The sequence below is a fragment of the Staurois parvus genome, unplaced genomic scaffold (assembly GCF_062004578.1).
Source record: "Staurois parvus isolate SC_StPar_1 unplaced genomic scaffold, SC_StPar_1.0 ptg000056l, whole genome shotgun sequence".
Taxonomy (NCBI): domain Eukaryota; kingdom Metazoa; phylum Chordata; class Amphibia; order Anura; family Ranidae; genus Staurois; species Staurois parvus.
This window is the reverse complement of record NW_028317852.1, coordinates 967,665-993,621: the sequence shown is the minus strand read 5'-3', so window position 1 is coordinate 993,621 and position 25,957 is coordinate 967,665. Positions and strand designations below refer to the sequence as shown.

General features: G+C 40.4%; 1 protein-coding gene across 3 annotated transcripts in view; it reads left to right on the top strand.

Moving 5' to 3' along the window:
- The first annotated feature begins 21,418 nt into the window (after nucleotides 1-21,418).
- Nucleotides 21,419-25,957, top strand: part of LOC149469951 (EF-hand calcium-binding domain-containing protein 4B-like) — a 133,764-nt gene continuing 129,225 nt past the window's right edge. For all 3 annotated transcript variants that reach the window (XM_089668176.1, XM_089668174.1, XM_089668165.1), the window contains exons 1-2: nucleotides 21,419-21,552; nucleotides 25,622-25,835. In XM_089668176.1, the coding sequence (XP_089524302.1) occupies nucleotides 25,638-25,835 (198 nt within the window). In that variant the 5' untranslated portion in view covers nucleotides 21,419-21,552; nucleotides 25,622-25,637. The remainder of the gene's footprint in view (nucleotides 21,553-25,621; nucleotides 25,836-25,957) is intronic.

Here is a 25,957-nt window from a genome sequence, read left to right as displayed (position 1 = left end):
ATTGTAGTCCTGTAATTTTTAGGAATAACTCACTGAAAACTGTCCGAACAAGAGTCTAGTAAACATCCCGGGTATGATAAAATTTGAAACACAAAATCATAAATTATAATTTAATAAATAATCATTAAAAGTAATAATATAATAATAATACATTTAATTCAATAATAATAATCAAACCAAAAACACTGAAATTTGAAATATAGCGCCAAGTTCACACTTCACTGAGCTTAGTTGCAAAATCGTTTTCAGTGTCTGATGACGAATTTCCCCACAAATCGTTATCACTCAATTCTGCAAGTGGTTCTAATTTACTATCGCTGTTCTCTAGCTGGTCTAAAACCGCTTTTGACCTAAAGGGACGCTTTTTGGACGCCATGGACATTTTTCAGTTTCCAGGCAGAAAGAACAGTAAAAATGTAGGCAGGGCACAGGACAAAGCACTCGGGACAAAATGTATGTGAAATAGTTTGATACAGTAATGTTTTACTGTGTGGTTTTAGTGTATTGAGTGAATGTCACTTTTTAAAATTTTAAAATTTCGCACCAGTTTCGTCCCCGTACATCCCGACATCGCAGGGAGCGGAACCCAGAAGACGGATGCCGGCATCCGCCGGAGGACATTACGGGGGACAGTGCAGGAGGGACATCGCGGGAGCGAAGGACAAGGTAAGTGCAGAAAAGATCCCGGATCAGCGCTGCAGGGTATTCCCAAGTGTAGCTTGGGGTTACCGCTTGTGGTGCTGAAACTTTACCCCGAGCTACACTCGGGAATACCTCCAGGGAGATTAAAAAAACGCTTCTAAACACAACGCTCATAAACACGCATAAACTCGGTATATCTACATTGTCCAGCAGTCAGTTTCCATTGTTCAGAAGTGCCCCTAATAATGATTGCAAATATCAATGAAATACATTGGTATTAGCAATCATAATGTGTTAAAAAAGAAAAAAAATCCTGATCATTTGCCCTGAGTTTAATGTTACTATGGTCTTGGTCACAGTGTGCTGAAAAATAAAATAGTAAAAAAAATTAAAAATGTAGTAAAAATAAATATAGAAACATTTGAAAAAATACCAATTCATTTATTATTATTATTATTATTATTATTATTATTATTATTATTATTTTCACCAAAGAAATGTAGCAGAATACATTTTGATCTAAATTTATGAAGAAATGTTATTTATTTGCAAACTTTTATAGCAGAAACAAAGAAAAGTGTGTTTTTTTCAAAAGTTTCTGGTGATTTTGTTTTATTTAGAAAAAAAATAAAAAGCTCAGTGGTGATTAAATACCACCAAAAGAAGCTCTATTTGTGTGAAAAAAAGTGCAACAGTGCTGAAAGAAAAAATTGGCCTGGGCAGGAAGGGGGTATAATGCAGGCCATAGATGGGTTGAAAACAGGCCCTTTTTAAAAAAAAAATAAAAAAATCGGTTGTTCAATAGGCCGACGTTACCACCAGCGGTAAAAAAAATCGCCCGATTTTCGTCCTGTCTACGGCCGGCATTTAATTATTTCTGTCCCTTGCAGAGAGCTCTGCTATTATATTTTACACGAAAAGTCTTGCAGTTGAAATAATGTATCCATTTGTATCCATTTTGGATACAGATGTTTTTATTCGGATACAAATAGATACATTGTTGCAACCGCAAGACTTCTCATGTAAAATATAATAGCTGACTGGAATTCTTCTTCTGCTTCTTCTTCTCTTATTTTCTTCTTCTTTTTCTTCTTCTTCTTGCAGGTCACGGCCCATGCGCAGATTTTTTATCGGTAAAACAATCGGCCGATTTGCCCATCATTGCCGGTAAAATCAGTCGATTGGCAAAATCGGCCGACCAATTAACCCACTAACAGTGCGAAAATCGGCCGATTTTTTTTTCGGCCAAAAATCTGGCCAATTTTCGACTTGTCTATGGCCTGCATAAGACCCCGGTATTGAAGTGGTTGATGTATATGTTGGAAAATTGCTTATGTTAAAATTCAAATAAGGCTGTGGCCTTGCCTTTTCCAACTTAACCCCTTTACGCCGGCCACACGCAAATGTGCGGCCTCCTGGCATCTGGGCCTTGACGCCGAGTGGTTGCAATTAAGAAAAACATGTGCTGAGAGTGCACGCTCTGCGCGCTCCCAGCACACATGTCCGGTACTCATGGAAAGGTCCCGATTGCCTCTTTTGATCGGGACCTTTCCCGATCATGTGACGGTGAATCATGGCTGTCACATGACCTTAAAAACCCCGCCCCACCTCCCAACTTCTGAAACCCTTAAAGGGCCAGTGGTCTGAGTGTCCTTTATTGGGGCAAGATTATTGGTAAACGTGGTTATTATGGCTTTAGGCCTAGGCTCCTCAGCAGTCAAGAAAGTTGTGGCTGCCATTCCATTGTGAGGGAAATAATGGTGTAGATTACAATTCCACATTCCTTATACTGGATGTAGGAATTAGGACATTTTTATACAGATTAACATTTCACTGCTGTTTATTCTGTGGAACAATGGCCACACCGCCTGCCCGTCTTAGTGATAAAATAATCCAAATCCATTTGTTTGTCTGATATCTTGAGTCAGCCTAATACTCAAGCAGTCAATACACGCTCTCTGTTTCCTAACACGTAAATCAGAAACGGCAGGGAAAAAAGCCCAGAGGGACTATTTTTGTAACAGAAAAACTATATTTGCCTTAGTAATTAATTGAGACCTGGCATGGCTGTGTGTTTACGCTATGTGCTCACGTGTCACCCTGTACAACATGTGAATTGAAAATGGAATTGAATTGGAAAAGCAATCACTCGGTGCTACCTGTGCTGCCTGTTTTATTGGGATATTAAAGTCTAAAATGTAATACTTTGAGGCACAAATTCCCTCAAGGCCTAGAGCCAGACTAGACAGCTGTGGCAGTGATCCAGAACTATGCTAACCTATTTCTTTGCCTCATGCAGGAGAACAGCTGTTTGCTAGTAGCTGGCAGTTCAGCCACTCATTTATTGTCTCATAGTAATTTAGAGGTCATTGTGTGCTCTGGTGACCCACAACGTGTTTTCAATATACAAACAACCTGAACAAACTAAAAACCAATATTTGACATTTCACTTACCTTACTTGTAGCAGGTCCTGTTAGTAGCAAATACATAAATACAGGGGCAAAATGTATCTTGTTCCCAAGGTTAATCCTGGTTACTTACATTTTTATAAATGTAATATTATCTGGGTATGACACTAATTTGTTTACAATTCTCTTAAAGTAGAACTCCAGTCTGATTCAATGTATATTTTTTATAGCTCTCCTGCCTAATATGCAGCTTTCTTCCATCATTTAAAGTGTATCTATGGTCAATATTGTTATTTTCCATTCTTTCTAACCACTTGATGATCGGGCTATAGCCGAATGGCGGCAACAGCGCGGTCATCTAGTTCTGGGAGAGAGTCATATGAAGTCCTCCAGAACCGTGCCTCCTGCTTGCCCCCTGCGGCACGCATTCAGTGAGCTTTGTGGTTGCTGTGTCTGTTGGACACAGCTGATCACATGACGTGGTAAAGGGCCAATCACAACATTCTTTTACCACGTGATCAGCTGTGTCCAATGACGCAGTTGATCACAATGTAAATACAGTTGCCGGTTATCGGCTGCACTTTCCTCATGCTGTCACAGCGTGAGGAAAGAGGAGAGCCAGTAATTGGCAACTGTATTTAAAAAATCAGCGGCATCTGCCCCTGCGTGGGCGTATCTAGAGCTTGTTGTATTCTTAAAACAAAACTTTCTGAACAAAAATATTGAAACAGAAAAAATCAGAGGCAGTCCAGTGCAGCCCCTAGCCCCAACAGTGTCCATCAGTGCTGCCAGTCAGTGTCCATCAGTGCTGCCAATCAGTGTCCATAAGTGCTGCCATTCAGTGTCCATCAGTGCTGTCAGTGTCCATTAGTGCCACCAGTCAGTGTCCATCAATGCCTCCAGTCAGTGATCATCAGTGCTGCCAGTCAGTGTCCATCAGTGCCTTCAGTCATTGTCTATCAGTGCCGCTAGTCAGTGCTCATCAATGGCGCCAGTCATTGCCGCCTATCAGTGATCTTCAGTGCAGCCTATAAGTGCCACCTATCGGTGCCCATAAGTGCTGCATATCAGTGCAACCTCGTCAGTGCCTCCTCAGCAGTGCTCATCAGTGCAGCCTATCAGTGCCCTTCAGTGATGCCTATCACTGCAGCCTCATCAGCACACATCAATGAAGGAGAAAAATTACTTGCTTGCAAAATTTTAGAACAGAAACTAAGAAAAACTTTTTTTTTTGTTTGTTTAGCAAACAATGAAAAACCCAGTGGCGATTAAATACCACCAAAAGAAAGCTCTATCTGTCTCAAAAAATGATTAAAATGTCATAAGGGTACAGTATTGCATGACCGCACAATAGGCATTCAAAATGCGACAGCGCTGAAAGCTGAAAATTGGCCTGGGCAGGAAGGGGGTGAAAGTGGTAGGCAAGAGGTTAAGTATGTGTATTTGTGAATGATAAAATCCAGGGCTCAGTTCACTAAATATCTCATGAGCTAAATGAATCATGTGACACATTTCCTCCAATTATCTCATGAAATGCTGAAAATGTCAATTCACTATCACCTTATGAAGTATTTACCTCACAAACCAAAAACATTCGGTAAATAACTTATAAAACGTCATTAAAGGCAATTTACTAAAGGAAATCAATAAATGAGTGAATTAAATAAGTAGTGGTCCAGGCATGCGGTATTTGAGGAATGTATGCCAGGTGGAAGTGCTAACCATTCTTCCAATGGGCACACTAGTTCTGGTGACCTGGACCTCAAATGATTAATTTAATTTGCAAGGATTTCCTCTTTTTTTGGCTTTGGGACAGGAAGCGAAGTGCAATCTCCCCAATGAAATCTCCCAAATGACAAAGTTGTCTTTTTTATTGGTGGAAGAAGGGTATTTTTATATATGTGTGATAATTGATACTATTTTCATTCAATGTTCATTCAATATTTGACATTTATAAAGATGTTTTGTATTTACTTCATTTAACCTCCCTAGCGGTCTGATCATGTCAGTATTTTTGTGTTTAAAGCAATACATAGTTTTCAATGGAAATATGTTGTTTTTTTATTGTAGGCCTGTAATTCTTAGGAATAACTAATTGAAATCTGTCCGAACAAGAGTCTAGTAGACATCCCGGGTATGATAATCATAAATTCTAATATAATAAATAATCATAAAAAATTATAATATAATAATAAATTTAATTCAATAATGTAACCAAACCAAAAACACTGAAATTTGAAATAGAGCGTCAAGTTCGCACAACACTGACCTTAGTCGCAAAATCGTTTTCAGTGTCTGATGACGAATTTCCCCATGAATCATTATCATTCAATTCTGCAAGTGGTTCTGATTTACTATCGCTGTTTTCTAGCTGGTCTAAAACCGCTTTTGACCTAAAGGGCAGCTTTTTGGACGCCATGGACGTTTCTCAGTTTCCAGGCAGAAAGAACAGTAAAAATGCAGGCAGGGCACAGGACAAAGCACTAGGGACAAAATGTATGTGAAATGCTTTGATACGGTAATGTAATACTATCAGGTTTTAGTGTATTGAGTCTATCCCCCCGTACATCCAACACATCCAGACGCTAGCAGGGAACGGAACCCGGAAGACGAATGCCGGCATCTGCTGGAGGACAAAGTCGGGGATGCTGCAGGGAGGACATTGCGGAAGTGCTGGAGGGATCCCGGAGCAACGCTGCAGTGTATTCCTGAGTGTAGCTCGGGGTTACCACTTCAGGTAATGAAAGTTAACCCCGAGCTACACTCGGGAATACTGCCAGGGGGGTTAACTTAGTCATTTTTGATACACCACGTGTATCCTGTGCAAGCAGCTTCCCTTTGACTGGTATTCTAGTCACCTTTTTTCTTTTGTATTAATACATATGATGACTTAGTGAGTTGGCATATTTCTATGTTTTTAACCATTTTACCTCTTTATTAGCACTAAAAACTGACAAGGGTTCTAATCCTTCTCTACTGTATCACGTTATGAGATAAAATACAGAATGGTTTCATGAGAAAAATGCCTCACATTTTGATGAAACAACTCATGCTTTATTTCAGTAGCATTTTTTTTTCGTGAATTTCAAAAAAAGTTTGAAAAAAGTTATTTTATCTCAGATTTTAAGAGAAAAATTATTATATTATTATATTAAATATTAATATTATTGAATTTTTGTCATTGGGCGAGTGGAAGCCAGAGGGATTGGTAAAGAGGGGTACTAGACTTTGAACTGTTGGTAAGGTGGATGAGTCTGGCAGCAGCGTTCATGATGGATTAAAGGGGGATAGCTTATGTAAAGGTAATTCAATGAGGAGGGAGTTGCAGTAGTCAAGCCGAGAAATAACCAGGGATTGAATTAGAAGCTTGGTGGTGTCATTGGTTAAAAAGGGGCGTATTCTGGAGATGTTGAGGAGGTTGAGGCGGCATGATTTGGACAGGGATTGAATGTGGACAGTTCAGAATACAGAGTTATCTCTAGTATCCTGTTAAAGGTAGAAAAGAAAATAACTCTTTGTGAATTGAGCCCCCGGTTCCTTAACACTAAAGTATCTCACCTTAGGTTGTCTAGCTGCCAGTGAGATTATCCCTGAAGCTGCACTCAGGGTGTACTCACAAGTGCTGCATAAGTCTGGTGAAGACCGAGTACTTACAAAATCTGCTGTTTGATGAGAGGCTGTTTCTATTCTGCTGGAGCTTCTGGGCATCCTTCACATTAAAGCTAGTTTGCATTGATCCTAACCCTTATTCGGGATCCCTTCTTTTACCTACTTACTAGCCAATTGTGGAATATGTATGCAAAGGGAGGTAGAATAATAGGTCATAGTGCTTAGATTCTTTTTATTTTACTCCCATGTTAGTAATTGGAAGCAACCCTCTGATGAGTAGTTGTGGGTGCCTGAAGGTGATATTAAAGAACAAAACGAACACTGCTACAAAGAAAGACATGAAAATGAGATAAACACAATAATAGAGGCTAACCAGGGAAAATATTTTCTGTCCTTGCATGACATGCTAAGACATTTATGTAAGAGAAGAATGTAAAACACGACTTTGCAGATCAAACCTGTGATAAGATAAAACAGTATAATTATTTAGAAGATTCAGTGCATAGGGGACCAAGTGCACTTTAAATACCACAAAAATATTAAGAAGCTCTTATAATTACTTTAGTGCTTCTAATCTGTTTGCACATCTGTTAAATTCCTCTCTATGCACTAAAACCCTGCCAAATGCAAGATTCATACCTTTTGCGTTGCACACACAATTATACATTTCATGTATTGTGGTGCCGTTTCGTTTTTGAATATTGCTATATTGTTCTGAGGACTATATGGCCCCACCCATCGGTATTATGGAGGTGAAGACAGGGAGAGCTTCCATTAACCCATTCATTAAATCATCTGAAAATGGTCAGTTTGTCAGGAACCGGACGACTTTTAGACTATGTGTACAGCATCTTGTCCGACAGAAGCCGATCACACAACCAGCTTCTGTTTAACGGGCATGCTGGAAAACCCAAACCGATATCCTATCATCTTTGGCAGCCAATGACTGCCAGTGCTGATCAGTGTGTCCTGACGGGGGGGAGCCATCGCCCTATCAAAACACTATAGCTCAGAAAGATGCTCGCCGCACTAACATAGGATGTGTTAGTACGGCAATCTGTAAGTTTTTCTTTGTTCAGCCCGCTGGACTGAATGATAAAAACTTCCTGTGTGTACCCAGCATATGTGAGCGTTGTCATAATAGGACAAGCAGTGTGTTACTGGCAAAATCACCAGGTGAAAATAAAACAAAAGGATGAAAAAAGCAAACTAATGGCGCAACCACATCTAAGGTCTGGAAAGTTGCAAAACATCAAAGTTTTGGGTTTTTGATGCCTTTTAACTTTCTGGGCCTAAAGACTGAAAAAAATTGTGCAATACTTGGATTCCAAGTTCTGGTCATTTTATTTTATCACATTCAGAATCCAATAATCATGTATATTATGCAATGTAGAAAATAACACAAGTGTGCCAATTCTCTCTAGCAGTGATTCTGGCTAGGAAGATAAATGGTAATAATAAAAAAAAGTAGGAAGCCCATTTTCATGGATTATTTACAGTATATTTACACCTGCCATATTTTCACAAAAACTGTAGTTCCATATATATTATTCCCAAAACCTAAAGTATTTAAAGCCTATAAACAAAAAGGTGCCTCTCATGCTAAGGTGCCTAAAAATCCCAGTGCTGTCTCAGTAAGGAAGCATGATTGAAAATCCACTATCATGAAAGAATTAGTCATATGTTACATGTGCAGAATACTCCTAAATGCAGACACAAATCTATTTTTTGTATATTTGTTAATTTATTTACCTTCAGCCAATTTACTTTTGCACAAATTGAAATGGTAATGGTGTCGGGGACATAAATATATGTTACACTTTGAGGTGCTTTGAACACAAACATGTAGTGAAATCAATCATTTTGGCTCTATTTTCAAACTGACCTAAGGTTTGAGAGCACTGGTCCACTAGCTTCAAATTAAAGTGACCCTATTATCAATCTTTAAATAAAGAATGTAGCGTATACTACAGAGTCATTAGTACATACAGTCATGGCCGAAATTGTTGGCACCCTTGATATTTTTCCTGAAAATCAAGTATTTCACACAAAAAAGGTATTGCATTAACACATGTTTTGCTATACACATGTTTATTCCCTTTGTATGTATTGGAACAAATATAAAACAGAGGCAGAAAAGCAAATATGACATAATGTCACACAAAACCCCAAAAATGGGCTGGACAAAAGTATTGGCACCCTTAACTTAATATTTGGTTGCACACCCTTTGGAAAACATAACTGAAATCAGTCGCTTCCTATAACCATCAATAAGCTTCTGACACCTCTCACCCGGAATTTTGGACCACTCTTCCTTTGCAAACAGCTCCAGGTCTCTCTTATTGGAAGGACACCTTTTCCCAACAGCAATTTTAAGATCTCTCCACAGGTGTTCAATGGGATTTAGATCTGGGCTCATTGCTGGCCACTTCAGAACTCTCCAGCGCTTCTTTGCCATCCATTTCTGAGTGCTTTTTGACGTATGTTTGGGGTCATTGTCCTGCTGGAAGACCCAGGATCTTGGACGCAAACCCAGCTTTCTGACACTGGGCCCTACAGTGCGACCCAAAATCCTTTGGTAATCCTCAGATTTCATGATGCCTTGCACACAGTCAAGGCACCCAGTGCCAGAGGCAGCAAAACAACCCCAAAACATCATTGAACCTCCACCATATTTTACCGTAGGTACTGTGTTTTGTTCTTTGTAGGCCTCATTCCGTTTTCGGTAAACAGTAGAATGATGTGCTTTACCGAAAAGCTCTATCTTGGTCTCATCTGTCCACAAGACGTTTTCCCAGAAGGCTTTTGGCTTACTCAAGTACATTTTGGCAAACTGTAGTCTTGCTTTTTTATGTCTCTGTGTCAGCAGTGGGGTCCTCCTGGGTCTCCTGCCATAGCGTTTCATTTCATTTAAATGTCGACGGATAGTTCGCGCTGACACTGATGCTCCCTGAGCCTGCAGGACAGCTTGAATGTCTTTGGAACATGTTTGGGGCTGCTTATCCACCATCCGGACTATTCTGCGTTGCAATCTTTCATCAATTTTCCTCATCCGTCCACGACCAGGGAGATTAGCTACAGTGCCATGGGTTGCAAACTTCTTGATAATGTTGCGCACTGTGGACAAAGGCAAATCTAGTTCTCTGGAGATGGACTTGTAACCTTGAGATTGTTGATATTTTGCCACAATTTTGGTTCTCAGGTCCTCAGACAGTTCTCGTCTCCTCTTTCTGTTGTCCATGCTTAGTGTGGCACAGACAGACACACAATGCAAAGGTTAAGTGAACGTCTCTCCTTTTTATCTGCTTTCAGGTGTGATTTCTATATTGCCCACACCTGTTACTTGCCCCAGGTGAGTTTACAGGAGCATCACATGCTTGTAACATTCTTATTTATCCGCAGTTGTGAAAGGGTGCCAATACTTTTGTCCAGCCCATTTTTGGAGGTTTGTGTGACATTATGTCGAATTTGCTTTCTTTCCTCCCTTTTTTTGTTTTGTCCCAATACACACAAAGGGAATAAACATGTGTATAGCAAAACATGTGTTAATGCAATACGTTTCGTGAGAAATACATGATTTCCTGGAGAAATATCAAGGGTGCCAACAATTTCGGCCATGACTGTATATGCCAGGAACTGGTATGGATGGATATGGGTACAGGGAAACTGTCTCTTACCTTGTCTAAATGACTGATCCCATTTAGGGTCCAAGCTTTACTTGTCATTCTGGGCATATCCCCATTGGGTTCTGGGTATTATAGGAATAGATCATGACCCTGGACCTGTATAGCATCCTTTGGCTAACTCACTTATTGCACCACATACCAAGGTAAGTGCCGAACACATGGTCCAGGGCCCGAAGCAAACATTACAGGCTGGCCCTGCTCCAAGTACAGTTCCCATGTTGTACTCAAGGGTCACCAATCTGAAAACTGCTAGTAATCTTGAGAAAAAAAGTTAGTTGATGGAGGTAAATAAATCCGATGAAAAACAGGAAATTCTAGAGATTTCTCAAAACATGGACTCCATGGATTCAACACGCCCATCCTGCTATGCCAATAGGCAGCTTTGCTTCGCTATAACCTCAGAAGACCCAGAGCCCAGGTTTAAGCTCTTTTGACACTCTCCTTTCAATTCTTTCTTGTCTTTCCTTCCTTCATCTCTCACCCAATTGGCTTTCCCGCAGGGTGATTTACAGTGTGTTTTATGTATTTCTTGGTCCGACTATATACTTTGTGCATTCCAAATGCCACTATTTTTTTCACTACTGCTGTAGATTAGGCAATAGGTGTATAGTCCATTATTCGTTCCTTACGCTGATTTATCGACACGATAAGGTTGAGGTTATTTTTTTTTTGACATGTAAGTTACATTGTCACCAATTACAGGTATGTTTTTTCTGTGCACAACTGCTTTTGAACTGTTACCCCTTATTGTTATATTTTATTTGTACACATGACAGCAGTTGCATTTGTACTTTCTAAACTCAAAACTTTTTCAATGAAAACTTAAAAATAGGAAATTCTTCTCCAAATAGGGAAGGCATCATCACTCCAAAAAATCTGAGTGTTGTGGAGTGAGCAGGGTTATATGAGAACACAAGAGGGTAGACTCAGGAAAAGCTTTTGCTAGTGCCCATCACCTGAAAGTAGTGACATATAACCCATGCCCTGTATTGTACAATAAATCTATATAAATACTTATCCCCCAAATTCTGCTGGATAAGCAACACTTCTCGGAGTGTTAATCTCCCATGTCCCCTGCAGTGCTCACTGGTTGTCCTCCTTGTTGACCCCCATGTTACTACTGTGTCTTGTAATGATGGGGAGGTCAGCAAGAAGAACCACTGAACACAGTGGGGAACACAGGATACTGACACTCCCAATAGTGCTGGTTCCACAGTAGATTTTGGGAGATTGTTCCTCTTGAATGGAGTGGCATTTGGCAGTGTTGACAGCTGGAGAGTTAAGCATTTGCATTCTTCTTCAAAGAGCAGCTTTTAAATTTGGAGATCAGTACCATTGACATCCTTGGCTTTGTGCAACCTCATTTGTATGTAGAATGTGCAGGTTTGTCAGGACCTGGATCACCTGCTGTGGCACTGTGGTTCCCAGAGTAGAAGGTTGTAGTTGTAGTAGTGTCCACCAATGGGTGTCTCCTAGCAGCCAGTAGATCCCAGTAATCAGCCTCCTTCTGATGTTGGCTGCTGGAAGGGTATTTAGTCCCTCCTCTACTATTACCTCTGGCTTCAGTGTTTTGCCTAATTTGTTTTGGCTGATTTTGCTTGATGACTTCTCCTGAGACTAGATCCAGATCTTAGTCCTGCAATGCATCCTTTACCCTGTTGACTCTTATCTGCTCACCTTGTTCCTTATCCCAGTCCTGGTTCCCCCTTCCCATCTGTTGCATCCTCAGTTTATCCTGTTTATCCATATTCCTCATTTTGTACATATTGTATGTAGTTAGTTTGCTTTTTGTTACTCAGGTTGCTTGTTAGGTATTTTGTAATTTGGTTATTGTTTATCTGTATCTTTATGTTTGCTGTGTTTTCTGTTTGCTTGTGCTTGGATGTCTTTTGATTTACGATTAATTAATACATTTACTTTACTATATATATATATATATATATATATATATATATTTATTTATTTATATAGTCTGGTCTCAGTTTTCTAGTGTAACTACACAGATTTAGGTATTCCTGCTGCTGATTTATGAGCAAGTTAGTCCTAGGACTTATGGTGCATTTATTTTCACAGATGACATCATAGCTTTTAACAGTTTTATAACATGACTGTTGCTTTGTGAGATTTGATGTATGCAAAATATTGATTAAATTGAATTAAATTGAATAATCAATTGCTGCATTTTGGTTTCATATTTCTTCTTTTGGTGTCCATTGTAAAATACACTTTTAAGCATTTGTAAAGAGAAGTGTACTTTTGACTGGTGGGAAGCAAAAAAAAAAACTCCCGGAAATTTTTTTTTTTAATTTGGCATATCAGTTAGCAGACCTATTTATTGATTGAATAAAGTATGAATGTCTGCTAACAACTGTTTTTAATTTATATACAGTATATATATATATATATATATATAAAATATATATATATATATCAAGGGCGGACTGACAACTCATGGGGCCCCCCGGCAATAGTGGATCGTGGGGCCCCTGTATCCTTGCCCAAATTCAAAAAAGCCTATGAAAAAGGTACCAGGGGCATCTCATGGGGCCCCCTACTGACCCCGGGCCCTCGGGCAGTGCCCGAGTTTCCAAATGGTCAGTCTGCCCCTGATATATATATATAAAATTATAATCATATTGGTGGAGGCAGATGCAACCATGACCAGGCCCCAAGGTTGTATAAAAACCTGTGTTGTGATCACCATTCCAAAAATCCACTGAGCATGTTCCGCTACACTTCTGTTCATGATATACAGTATACTGAATAGAGGGCAACCATGTCATATTTTATTTATTAATATGTATTATTTATATATACAGCACCAACATTATGCACCATCTTATACACAGATTATGTGCTTCACATAAACCAAAAACATCACATTCTGTCCCAATTTACAAGCACAATCATGGCACACATACATAGACACTTTAGAGCCAGCTAATTTTACAATGTGTTTTGAGTTGGGGAGAAAGTGAAAGAAACCAGAGGAAACCCACATAATTCCTTGCAGAACATAAATAGGAGATGCCAGCACTGGAAGACAGAAGTGCTAACCACTAAGTAGCTGTATCATCAAGTTTGCCACCTGCACTCCGGCACTAATACAATTTTGCATTTCAGCCTGGAGTACTATTTTAAAAATAGTTGGGGAGATAATTAAGCAAAGAGATGCTGTAAAATAACAATTTGTCCTTTTGTTCTGTGCCTCACCTGCTGTTTGCCCAGACATGTATTGAAATTATGGTCAAACATTTACTTGCTGTCTGCTACGAAAGTTGTATTTCACAAGCAGGTTCCATATATGGTTCTTTCCCATAACACAGTGTATAGTAAAATAGTTGTAAAGAAAATTTCCTTTAAAGTGTATTTCCACCTTTGCAGCCAAATTGCGATTACACCTACTTTATATTTGTAGCACTACCCTTTTGAGGGCCGCTGTGTTTCCAGGCCCCCCTAAGTGGCACACAGCCAGGCAACAGGCATTTTCCACACTTGCATCCACAATCAGTGAACAGTTCATGAGCTTGGTTTTTGTTATTTTAATAGGGGAAACAACTTGGATAGGGTAATAGGGATTATGGTATGCCCAACTTGTCTGAATCAATGCACAGGGACAACTTTCTTCCTATTCACAGAAACAGATCCTGGACTGTTCTTTTCCTTGAAAGCGGTCAGTCATTACAGATCAATAGCAGCAGCCTCTTACTGGCTAGGGACTCTCAGCCCTTCTGAAAGTTAGCTTAGCTTGTTGCAAACTAAATGCAGAGATATCTCCTCTCCCCTGTAGAACTGCTCCCAACTCCACAGCCTGCAGACACCACCAGCCCTCCTGGCTGCTCTGAAAATCTCCCAGGACAAGGATAAAGGATTAAGCACAGCGCTGTCATTTGAAAGCTTGCTACACATGGCAGTCTCTCCCCTTGTGAATCCCAGGGTGTGCTGATGTACTCTCTCTGTCCTCCTTGCTCCCACTGCTCCTAGGCCTTGATCCTGTTCATTCTGTGATGCTGAATGGACCGTTCTGAGCCAGCCTGAGCCCAGCATGGAGGCCATCCCCCATAGACCTAGGGGACCCCTCCCAGGCCACCAACAGCCTCATCCACACTCCATCTTCCACCCTATAACCCTGCCAACCTAACTCTCCCATATTTATGGGTTGGCCTAACCACTCTACTAGGGCCTTCAAACCTGGGATTGGGCAGACTCACATAGACATACAGATTAGGTCTCCACCCCTTCCACCTACTCACTTCTGGAAGCTTCCATGGTCCTCCAGGGCCAGGTGGAGGCGATAGAGTCCCAACCTGTTAAGCCATCAAGCCTCACCTACAGTAACCGGATCTAATCACAGACTCACGTGGTTACCATGAGTCATACACAATACATTTACCTACACTACACTAATAGCACACTAGAGGGCATTGCATATTTGTTACATGTTCCTGTTCACATAGCATAAAAATTGAAGCTTACCTTTTTAGATGTTCTGTCCTGGACCCTCCAACAAGTATAAATCCTGTGTAGTTCTCTTTGATCATGAAGGGGCTAGGCAACTGAATTTGCCATAATTAATCCTGTTTTTACTGTGCAAGCAGATGTTCATCATCGATTGTAACTAGATTTGAACACTAGATTTGTCTGTACTAACAAAGTGTTAAAGGTTTAGAAGCTGGGCTTCTTGCACTGTATGTTAACAAGGACAGACTTCGTACAGACTCATTCTAAAGCTGGCCATACATGAATCAAAATTTGGCCAGTTCAGCAGGGACAGGCCAAATTTCAATCCATGTATGGGCAGGCCAGGTATACACAAGATGATCTATCGGTTGACTTGTGTACAACTAGCCAACTGGAAAATTTTCTCTCGATCAGCAATGCAGGCTACAGCTGGCGGTGTGATGAGTGTATTCTGACAGTAGGGAAGTCTCTCTGCTGTCACAATACAATAGCTCAGTGGGAAGAATTTCCTCATCCACATTAAGTGTGTGGATAGTGCTGGTTAAATTAAAAAATATGACTGATGTGTGACCATTGTTTAAAAAACGTTACAGTCAGCTATGATACCTTCTCATGAGAAACATCTAAAAGGTAAGGGCTGCAAAAAAAAAATAATTTTGAGGCATGCTGTGTGAATGGGAACACAAAACAAACATATAGTGGGGTTTTCTCAAATTTGACTGCAAAAGTGAAAATATGCTTTAACCACTTGCTTGCCGGGCACTTTCACTGCCTTCCTTACCAGGCCAATTTTCAGCTTTCAGTGCAGTCGCACTTTGAATGACAATTGCGTGGTCATGCAACACTGTACCCATATGAAATTTTTATCATTTTTTTTTCACACAAATAGAGCTTTCTTTTGGTGGGGGGTTTATTTCTGGGGGGTTTATTTTTTGCACTATAAACAAAAAAAGAGCAAAAAAAAAAAAGTTTTTCTTTGTTTCTATTATAAAATGTTGCAAACAGGTAATTTTTCGTTGATGAGGCTGCACTGATAGGCAGCACTGATGGGCACTGATAGGCAGCACTGATGAGCTGGCTCTGATGATGGGCACTGATAGGCGGCACTAATGGGCACTGACTGACGGCACTGTCTGGTGGCAATGCTGGGCATTGACTGGCAGCACTGCTGGGTACTGATAGGTGACACTGCTGGGCGGCACTGATGGATGGCACTGCTGTGCTGCACTGATGGGCACTGGTGGGTGGCACTGGTGAGCACTGATGGCAACAGGTGGGTGGCACTGCTGAACACAGGTGGCTGGCACTGCTGGGCACTTGTGGGTGGCACTGGTGGGCACTTGTAGGCGACACTGGTGGGTGGCACTACTGGGCACCGATCATCAGGGCACTGATCATCAGTGCGCTGATGATCGGTGCCGATCCCTCCTCTGACAACTGCTGGTTCTCGGTAGTACTTTCCTCACACTGTGACAGCGTGAGGAAACTGCAGCCGATAACCGGCAATTGCATTTGCCGGTGATCAGTGTGTCATTGGACATGGCTAATCATGTAGTAAAAGGTCGCTGTGATTGGCCTTTTACCATACCACGTGATCAGCTGTGTCCGTAGGACACAACAATCACGGAGATCGCGGGGTTCACGCCCCTGGGGGCGTGCAGGAGAGCGGGTTCTGAGAGGAAGTCATATGACACTCTCCCACAACTGGCCGGCCGCAGTGAAGCCATCATTCTGCTATCTGCGGTCGGCAAGTGGTTAAAGTGGTATTAAACCCAAAAGCAAACATATAATATATTGCAACTTACCAATTCTTTTTTAGGCTTTCTTCTGTTTTTCATCTGGTGATCCAGCCAGCAAGTTGTTGTTTTTCAAAAGAAAAAGCTCTTCAGCAGAATGTCTCAGTTATAGAGAAAGGACAAACCATAATAATACCAAGGATGCTTATATTGCTCAGCTTTTATTCATTTATGTAAAATCTTTATCCCAGAAGGAAAAAAATGGTTTGTCGTAACTGCTTATAAAGTATTAGCTGGAGTTTTGGCTTCAATATGTTTGTGTGTTAAAATCTGCTAGTACATCTAACACTCCCCTCCCCCAGACTGCTCTGCAAAGGTGTTCCCTGTGCTCCTTCATCCAGAGTGTGGGTACTCTTATGCAGGAGGTATGTTACTGGCCAGATCACTAGGTGACAACAGAGGAGAAAAGCCTATGAAAAAAAAAAACAATGCAGACACCACATCTAATGCTTGTAAGCTGCAATATATAGAATTTTTGGTTTTGAGATTAATACCACTTTAAGCCCTGTTTTACATATATACGATTTGGAATGCATTTTGAGAAGCACAATTTGGATGATATTTGGAATAACATGTGTTTCCATGGAGGGTGTTCATATATGTGTGGTTAATCCTCACTGCATTTTTAGAAAAGGGTTGTGTGTGAGTTTTGGGGACTGCGATCCAATTTCCATTGCATTTTGCTATGAATTTCCTGTGGGAGGGATTTGCTGCTATGATTTCTCTGTTGGCGGCAAAAGCTGCTATTGGGAACCATTCATTTACAGGCTTCAAGCTTCCCCTAACCTATACTATTTATGTTTTGGAACTCAGTGACCAGAGCCTGCAGATACTGGACTGCTGCGGGTCTGCACACTGCCCACCACACATCCTCCCATTCTCTCCTGAGAGAGACACTAAAAATGGCATGAAAACAGCATTGGTATTCATGCAAGAAGGCTGCTGATTCTTACTGCAAATGATTGCTGAATCACACTATAGAACTGAGCGAATTCACATCACATGTGTTTGAACCTAGACTCAGACTAGTACAGTCTTCCATCATTTATCTTATGATAAAAATATGACAGTATGAATTAAATCAGCACATTATTATCAGTTAGTCTGTTCTCTATATAATGCAGTTTCAAAGCTCATGTACTTAAGAGTTCAAGGCCAAGTACACTGTATACAATTCATTAAGCATACACAGATATTTTATTGCCGCTAATTGAGTAATAAAACTGATGTCTGGTAACATTCAGATAGAAAGATCAGCTTCATCTTGTTTGGATAACTAATAAACTTTCAAATGTTGATTTAAACGAAATGCCCTCACCTTCTGGCTTCTCTCTTGGAGAGTCTAGCTCCCTTACATGGATATGATGATCCAAGATCTGCTTGTCCGCACTACTCTACTCATTTTGATAGTCGTTAGCAGCTGTCTAGGTTCCTTAGCTACCCACTGGCCCTATTTTCAACCATACTCCTCTGTTCCTTGTTTTTTATACTGTACTACATTAAACCCTTTATTCAGCCTCTAAATCAGCCTTTCTCAGACTTTTCAACACAGAGGAACCCTTGAAATAACTTTCCAATTTCAGGGAACCCTGCTAAAAATGACTATATCCACAACCAATGATACATTAGTGAGATGGTCAGTAGGAGGAATGCTTACACTTGTGGTCATTGGGAAGGATTACCCCCTTACAGGTGTTTAAGAGAAGGAATGGTGTCAGTTAGGACCTATTTAAGAGGCAGAAGATTCTCATTACTCAAGGAACCCCTGGCAACCTCTGGAGGAAACCAAGGGTTCTGCAGAACCCTGATTGAGAAACCCTGATCTAAATGATCACTTCTGGTATTTTGAAAATACAGCATAGAGGAAATGTGCTGATGAAAAAAAGCACTTGGGGGATTAACCCAGTGTTTTGCAACCTTTCTTCAGTGACTGCACCCTTTAAAAGTATGCAAAATTTCAAGGCATCCAAGTCCAAAATGTAAGTAACGTAAATGGGAAACTTGTGCAGGAGACAATGCACACAACCACCTTGATGAAATAAACTTTGCATCAAAAGCCCTCCTTCACATCAGAGGTCCTCCATCATCTAAGAGGTCCCACTATCACATCAAAGTCCTACCTTTCATTTCAGAGTCACCCATTCACATCAGAGGTCCCCTTATAAATAAGAGGTCTCACCCATTCACATCAGAGGTCCCCTTATACATAAGAGTCACCCCTATAAATCAAAGGCCCCCTATACATGATTTATCTCATCACATCAGAGCCTACTCATTGCCACTGAGTCACAGAAGCCCCCAATCACATAGTCTCACATCACAAAGCCCCCCAATCACATAGTCCATCAACACATTAGTGCCCTGCTTTTGACTCCAGCAGAGCGTTAGATGGTGGAAGGTGGAAGATGCCTGGAGAAGGCAGGCTTCTGTCTTCTTCTGAATACTAGGGTTGGCCATCTTTGCCACCTGCCCTGGATCAGAGTAATGCATTGCCATGGTGTTGGCGAGCTGGATGTCATCACCATAGCAGTGAATAATGCCTTGTGTCGTGGCCGAAAAGCATCATTGGTTGTTATGGTGCTGACGGCTGACTGGCTTGCACCATGACAACTCTTAAAGCTGATTGAGGGGAAATTGAGCCTCATGCTCGAAGCAATACATGAATCTGTATTAATGATTACAGAGCAGCATTCATTTATTTGTGCAGATTTTAGCACTGCTCGTATATCCTGCCCCAATAGGGTTGCATTTCTGAATATCTTTTACTCTCCTTTTCTGGCCTAATGCTGTTACGCCTAAAGTAGAGCTGAAGACAAAACTTTTTTTTTTTTTCATTTCAGATGGAGTAAGGAAGGGTTATAACCCCTTTCAGATTTAGTTTTGCAATCTGTGTCTCATAGGGGAAATTTCCCTTCAATTCCTGTCCCATGACCAAAATAAGAAGTAAGACCAAATCCTTCCAAAGTTAGGGAATTCCTGGTTGTCACCAAGGTAACTGAAACTAGTGTCGCCGTTGGAAGATTTCCCTTCTATTTCTGTTCTGGTGACAACCCCAAATTCAGGATTTTCTATACTTTCATTTTCAGTGATGGAGGTAAATGGAACAATTAGAGAGCAGGGGCGGACTGACAACTCATGGGACCCCCGGGCAATAGGGGATCATGGGGCCCCTGTGTCCTTGCCCAAACTCAAAAAAGCCTATGAAAAAGGTACCAGGGGCATCTTATGGGGCCCCCTTTTGACCCTGGGCCCTCGTGCAGTGCCCGAGTTTCCAAATGGTCAGTCCGCCCCTGTTAGAGAGGGTGACTCTCCCTAACTAGGACACAGACAGCAGTAAAAACCTAACAAGTGCTCAAATCACTCTCCACGCTATCTTAAATTTGCCTTTAGTTTTATTTTAATATTAGCCAACTTCTGATTGCTTTTGATTTTGTGCAACCCTTGTATGTTGGGGACATAAACTGTAATGGATTAATTTATGACACATTGACCCTGATATAGTAAAGGAATAAAGCATGTTCATTTTCAAAGTGAAATTTTATTTTGCAAGTACATTTTCACTTTAGACCAAAAACAGTGCAGCGCATAAACAATAGAGTACATAACAAAATGATCAGTCAAACATCAAATCTCAATAAGTTGACCTAAACATTAAAGAGTATAAATATACAGCAATATAAAACAGAATATGACAGTATGAAAAATCTATAAAGCAGAATATGACAGCCATAAAATAGCAGATAAGTACTAGTACTCTTACAATAACCAAAAAGTCCAATAAATGTCCCGTAAATCATATGACAAATCTACTTAAAAGCTTCAGTGATAGTGAGTCCTAGTGTTGCAATTCATTCACTGTGCAACCAAAGTGCTGTAATCTTTCACCCTTATGCACTCATCAGATAGCTAATGGGCATTAGCATATAATGTCAGCCATTCATATGATCAAATGGAGTCCACTCCCAAATCTCCACTCCGGATTGTTTACATTCAAATAGGGTCTAGTATGGCCGCTGACCCAGAAACCAGAAGTTGTGGCATGACGTCAGCACGTAAGGCCCTACCCAACATGTTTCCTGTGCACACACTTTTTCAGGCATATTTATGGGAGTTTTATTGGACATTTTGGTTAGAACACTAGCACTTTACTGCAATTTTTCTGTACTTAATAATATTTTTCATACTGTCATATCCTGTTTTATATTACTGTATATTGATACAGGTCCTCTTATTGAGATTTCATGTTTGATTGGTTATTTTTTGATGCATTTATTGATATGCTGCACCTTTTTGGTCTATCTTTAGTGTAAGGTTTGTTTATCACCTTTTGTGCCAGCCACTCTTGTCTCTAAGCGCTTGCTGATTTTTGTATTGAAGACATTTTCACTTTGCTCTAGCTTTCTATCAGCATGTCCTTTGTTAGATTGTACGCATTGCAGCACAGCTGATTGGCTCCTCGTACTGTTTTTCTCTCCTAGCCTGTGCTCTGCTGTACAGAGACTGTGCAGGACTTATAATAGGACAAACAATGTATTAGTGAATACAGAGCTGCATTGATTTGTATCTTTTATACCTGTTTGAAGTTCAGCTTTATATTGTCAGCCTTTTGGTATGTGTTTCATAGAAGTGTACGGCACAATCATATTAAAATGCAACCTTCTCCACAGGTGTGTGTACACGTTCATAAAATATAAAGCTATTCCTATGTAAGCTTACATTCTGCACTAGAACAACTACAGTATTTATTAGTCATGACCAACTTCCTCCTACAAAGGAAACTATGAGACTGCCACACCACAGTTCCAGGCTAACAACGGAAAAGCACAGTTAAGTAAGAAAATGACACAATACAATTTAACGTGCACAGCTAGCTAAAGGAGAATACTTCCACATATCTGAAAGACCGCAGTTTAAATCCATCACCTAAATTAATTCTCTGTCTATGAAAGGTATGTTATACCCATTAATGTAAACTACCTCATTGAAAAAAAACTGTTACTTTAGGTGCTTTCAGAAGTTAACTTAAGATTTTTGTATAGACAGTTTTGCACATTGATCTTATTCTAGCAATATACAAAATCTTGTTGAAGATGTTTTTACAGAAATGGAATGTACTAAAATTGTTGTGAGCATAAATAGTGGCTTTATTTATTAGGACAGGGGGCACCAAGGCAGGTAACTGTGGCTATTTAGATTCCAGTATTTTGAAGCCTAGTTGAGTTCTGACTGGTTCCTATGAACTTCTGCATTTTATTAGAAAAGCTTAAATTAAACTTGATGTTTCATCCACATCAGTTTATGTCATGGCTGGTAGTCATCAATAAAGTTAAATTCACCAAATATCTGCTAAAATAGAAATATTCTGTAGCAAAGCAATATACATTCTTTTGAATTCACTAAATGATTGTATACATAAATTATTTTATTATCCAAAATGTTTACATGTTTATTTTATAACTGCATGACAAGGAGGAAAAGGGGAAGATTTACTAAAACGGGTGCACTCAGAATCCAGAAGAGCTGTGCATGGTGGCCAATCATCTTTTAACTTCAGCTTGTTCAATTCAACTTTGACAATAAAACCTGGAAGCTGATTGTTTCAATGCAGAGCTGCACCAGATTTTGTACTCTCCAGTTTTAGTAAATAACCCCCAAAATGTATCACTCTATATTAAAACGTTAAATAAACTGTTTTGTGTCATAACCTTAGATCCCTGGATTCGGCATTGTCTTTCAGCCAGAATGCTTGTAAAAGGCTCCATTGTCCTAGTGTTGTTCTACAATCGAACAACCAATTAAAATTACTACCTTAGGCATTTATATTAATGTTTCATGTTATGGCCTGGCAACAATTCATATTTCACAGAATTACAATAGAACCATTCACTGTCTTTGCACCGCTGAGCCAAATATATTCATTTCTTGATCATGTTAATAACTGTTATAGATATAAAAGTATTCCCTTATGTGATGAGCAGCAAATGTGTGCATTTTTATTAATATATACAGCTATATTATGAAGACGTGATTAAAATGTATGCATCTCCAAAAATCTATAGTGAAAAGTAGTTAAGATGGTGCTATACTTTAACCCAGTGTATCTCAACCAGGGTGCTGCATTAGGGTTCTCCCGGGGTGGCACAAGGCCAAGACCTAGTTTTCCCTGGATCAGAAAAGGATGAGAGGACTCTGTGGTTGGAGGGACCGGGACCAGGACCAGGGCCAGGACAAGGGGGGGTGGGAGGGGTGGCTGCCCTGGATACAATGGTTTACCGTAGGGATAGAGGTGCCTTCCTTCTAGTACAAGGCTGACAGGAGTAGTCACAGCAACAGTGATGTTGACAAGTGAGTGACAGCTGGGCGTAGGATCCCCTAAGCTAATCAGCCCAATATGGCATCTTTGCCCTGGGTGCTGGATGACCTTGTCCCAGCACCAGGAGGGACTCTGTGGTGATGAGGGAATCTGACATGATGGGCAGTCTCTGATGTGATGGAGCAACTCTGAAGTGATTAAGGGGCAGGGGGGGGGGGGGGGGTCAGTCTCCTGTCATGTGAGAACTGTGGTCATGAGGGACCTCTGATGTATAGGGGGACTTAGATATGATAGGGGCACATTGATGTGAAGGGGAAACCTCCCTTTAATGTGCAGGGAGGACTCTGATATGAAGGGGGACTCTGCTGTAATAGGGCTTCTGATGTAAAGTTAATTTCATCTAGGTGATTGTGTGCCCTGTCTCAGGCTCAGGTTTTCCAGTGATAAGTAAGTTTTACAATTTAGACTAGGGTGTCTTGAGATTTTACATACTTTTAAAAGATGCTGTGATTGAAAAAAGGTTTAGAAACACTGCTTTAACCAAAGAGCAAAAGGGCACTCAAAGCCTGCCTAAATTCTTTATTCCAGTAGTTACACACACATTTAAGGACTGCACATACCACTGCTTCATAACTAAAAACAAAATTTTCAGTCTGCCATGCAATCTTTTTTAGTTGGGCACTAAACTGCCTGTTAATAGCATTCCAATAACCAACTGAAGGTGCTCACATCACATGACAGGCTGACAACACTGTTGCTAATTGCATGCATTATTAGCCTATAACATGAAGTGTTATCTCTGGCAGGATCTTCCAGAAAGAACAGATTCACAGACAGATATTTGCTTTAAAAAAACGTGTTTAATGAAACATGATGCTAAAATTGCTTAAAAATAGACTTAGGGTTTGCATATTCAATAAAAGTCCTTGTTACAGATCCAGACAATCTCATTCTTTTCCACTTTTTGACTAAACCTTTCTCAGTGTTTCCATCATGGGCCATACTGACATGGATCTGTGTTTCTATCACAAGGTATACTGATATGGGTCAGTGTTTCCATTATGGGCTATACGGACATGGGTCAGTGTTTCCATCATGGGCTATACTGATGTGGGTAAGTGTTTCCATCATGGGTTATACTAACATGGTTCAGTGTTTCCACCATGGGCTATACTGACATGGCTCAGTGTTTCTATCATGGGCCATACTGACATGGGTCAATGTTTCCATCATGGGCCATACTGACATGGGTCAGTGTTTCCATCATGGGTTATACTGACATGGGTCAGTGCTTCCATAATAGGGTATACTGACATAGGTCAGTGTTTCCATCATGGGCTATACTGACATGGGTCAGTGTTTCCATCATGGGCTATACTGACATAGGTCAGTGTTTCCATCATGGGCTATACTGACATAGGTCAGTGTTTCCATCATGGGCTATACTGACATGGGTCAGTGTTTCCGTAATGTGCCATACTGACATGGGTCAGTGTGTCCATCATGGACTATACTGACATGGGTCAGTGTTTCCATAATGTGCCATACTGACATGGGTCAGTGTTTCTATCATGGTCTATACTGATATGGGTCAGTGTTTCCATCATGGGTTATACTGACATGGGTCAGTGTTTCCATCATGGGCCATACTGACATGAGTAAGTGTTTCCATCATGAGCCATACTGACATGGGTCAGTGTTTCCATCATGAGCCATACTGACATGGGTCAGTGTTTCCATCATGGGCTGTACTGCACAAACCTTTGGGCTGATGTATGAAATTAAGGATTTTTTTCTCAAACAATTGTGTAAATAATTACATCATTTAAAGTGTAAATCCATTCAAATTCCAACGAAGCCTAAACCTACTCCCAACCCCATTCAAAGACTATTCTAAAAACCTTGTGAAAGAAAAAATGTCTACACTTACCTATTCTCAAGCCACTCCTGTCCTGATCACATGATTGGGTCACAGTGCCAACTTCTTTGTAGGGGAGAAGCAGCAACAATAGCTGCAGAGCCTGGGTGATGGTGTCACCCATAGGCTTACTATGGGACATCTGTTGTCAGTTGTCCCTCCTCTACACTGAAGCTGGTGCTGGAACCCGATTATGTGACCGGAGCAGTGCCACTTTAGAATAGGTAAGGGTAGACATCTTTCCTTTACAGGGTAGCTAGAATAGGCTTAGACTTGGGGTGGGAATAGGTTTAGCCTTAGCATTTGACTGGATTTACACTTTAAAAAAGAAATAGATTTATCTTAGTAAAGATAGTGAAGCTAAGTTCACTTTGATCACTCAATCCAGTTCAAGGAAAAAAAGGAAAGAGGATTTTTGTTGGCAAGTGACTGGATGATTAATATGAACACAGTTTCACATTAACTAATTTAAGTGAACATTCACTTTGCAAAGTGAACAATTCCTCCAATCCCATCCCCAATCCCTTCATACTGCAAGGCGAGAGTGCTAACAACATTGTGCTGCCCTACAAGGCAACATCTTTGCATGGGAAACTTCTCATTTCTGAATAATGCCTTCCTAGAAAATGGTCACTCTATTTAAAATGCATATCTGGTTCATGGGTCACTCAACTGTTTACATTTAAATTGAAGATTTACAATCATATTTGTGATAATTTGTCAGCATTTCTCATGGGAGACACTAACTTTTCTCATTTGATTTTTTTCTTTCCTTGACTTTTAAAAGCATCCAATTACACAGCATGAAGAGGTCAAAGGGTAGAAAGCTAGGATCCTCTAGAAGGCAAATATTGATGGAAAATAACTCTGAGCAACAGCCTGAGACCAGTTCGAAAGCTGAAGAAGACCCTATTTTTAATGAAATAGCAGAAAAGATTCAAACTCTGTTTTCGGTAGAAGACACCAGTAGTGATGTATATGTCACACGTGATGACATGGAGGTACAGTTATTTCTAATATCAGCCATTCATAAATTATACAAATATAGTAATTTATTATGAGAGCGTCCCTGATCGATAACCCATAACCACAACAATGGTCGACCACAGTGCCAACTACTAAG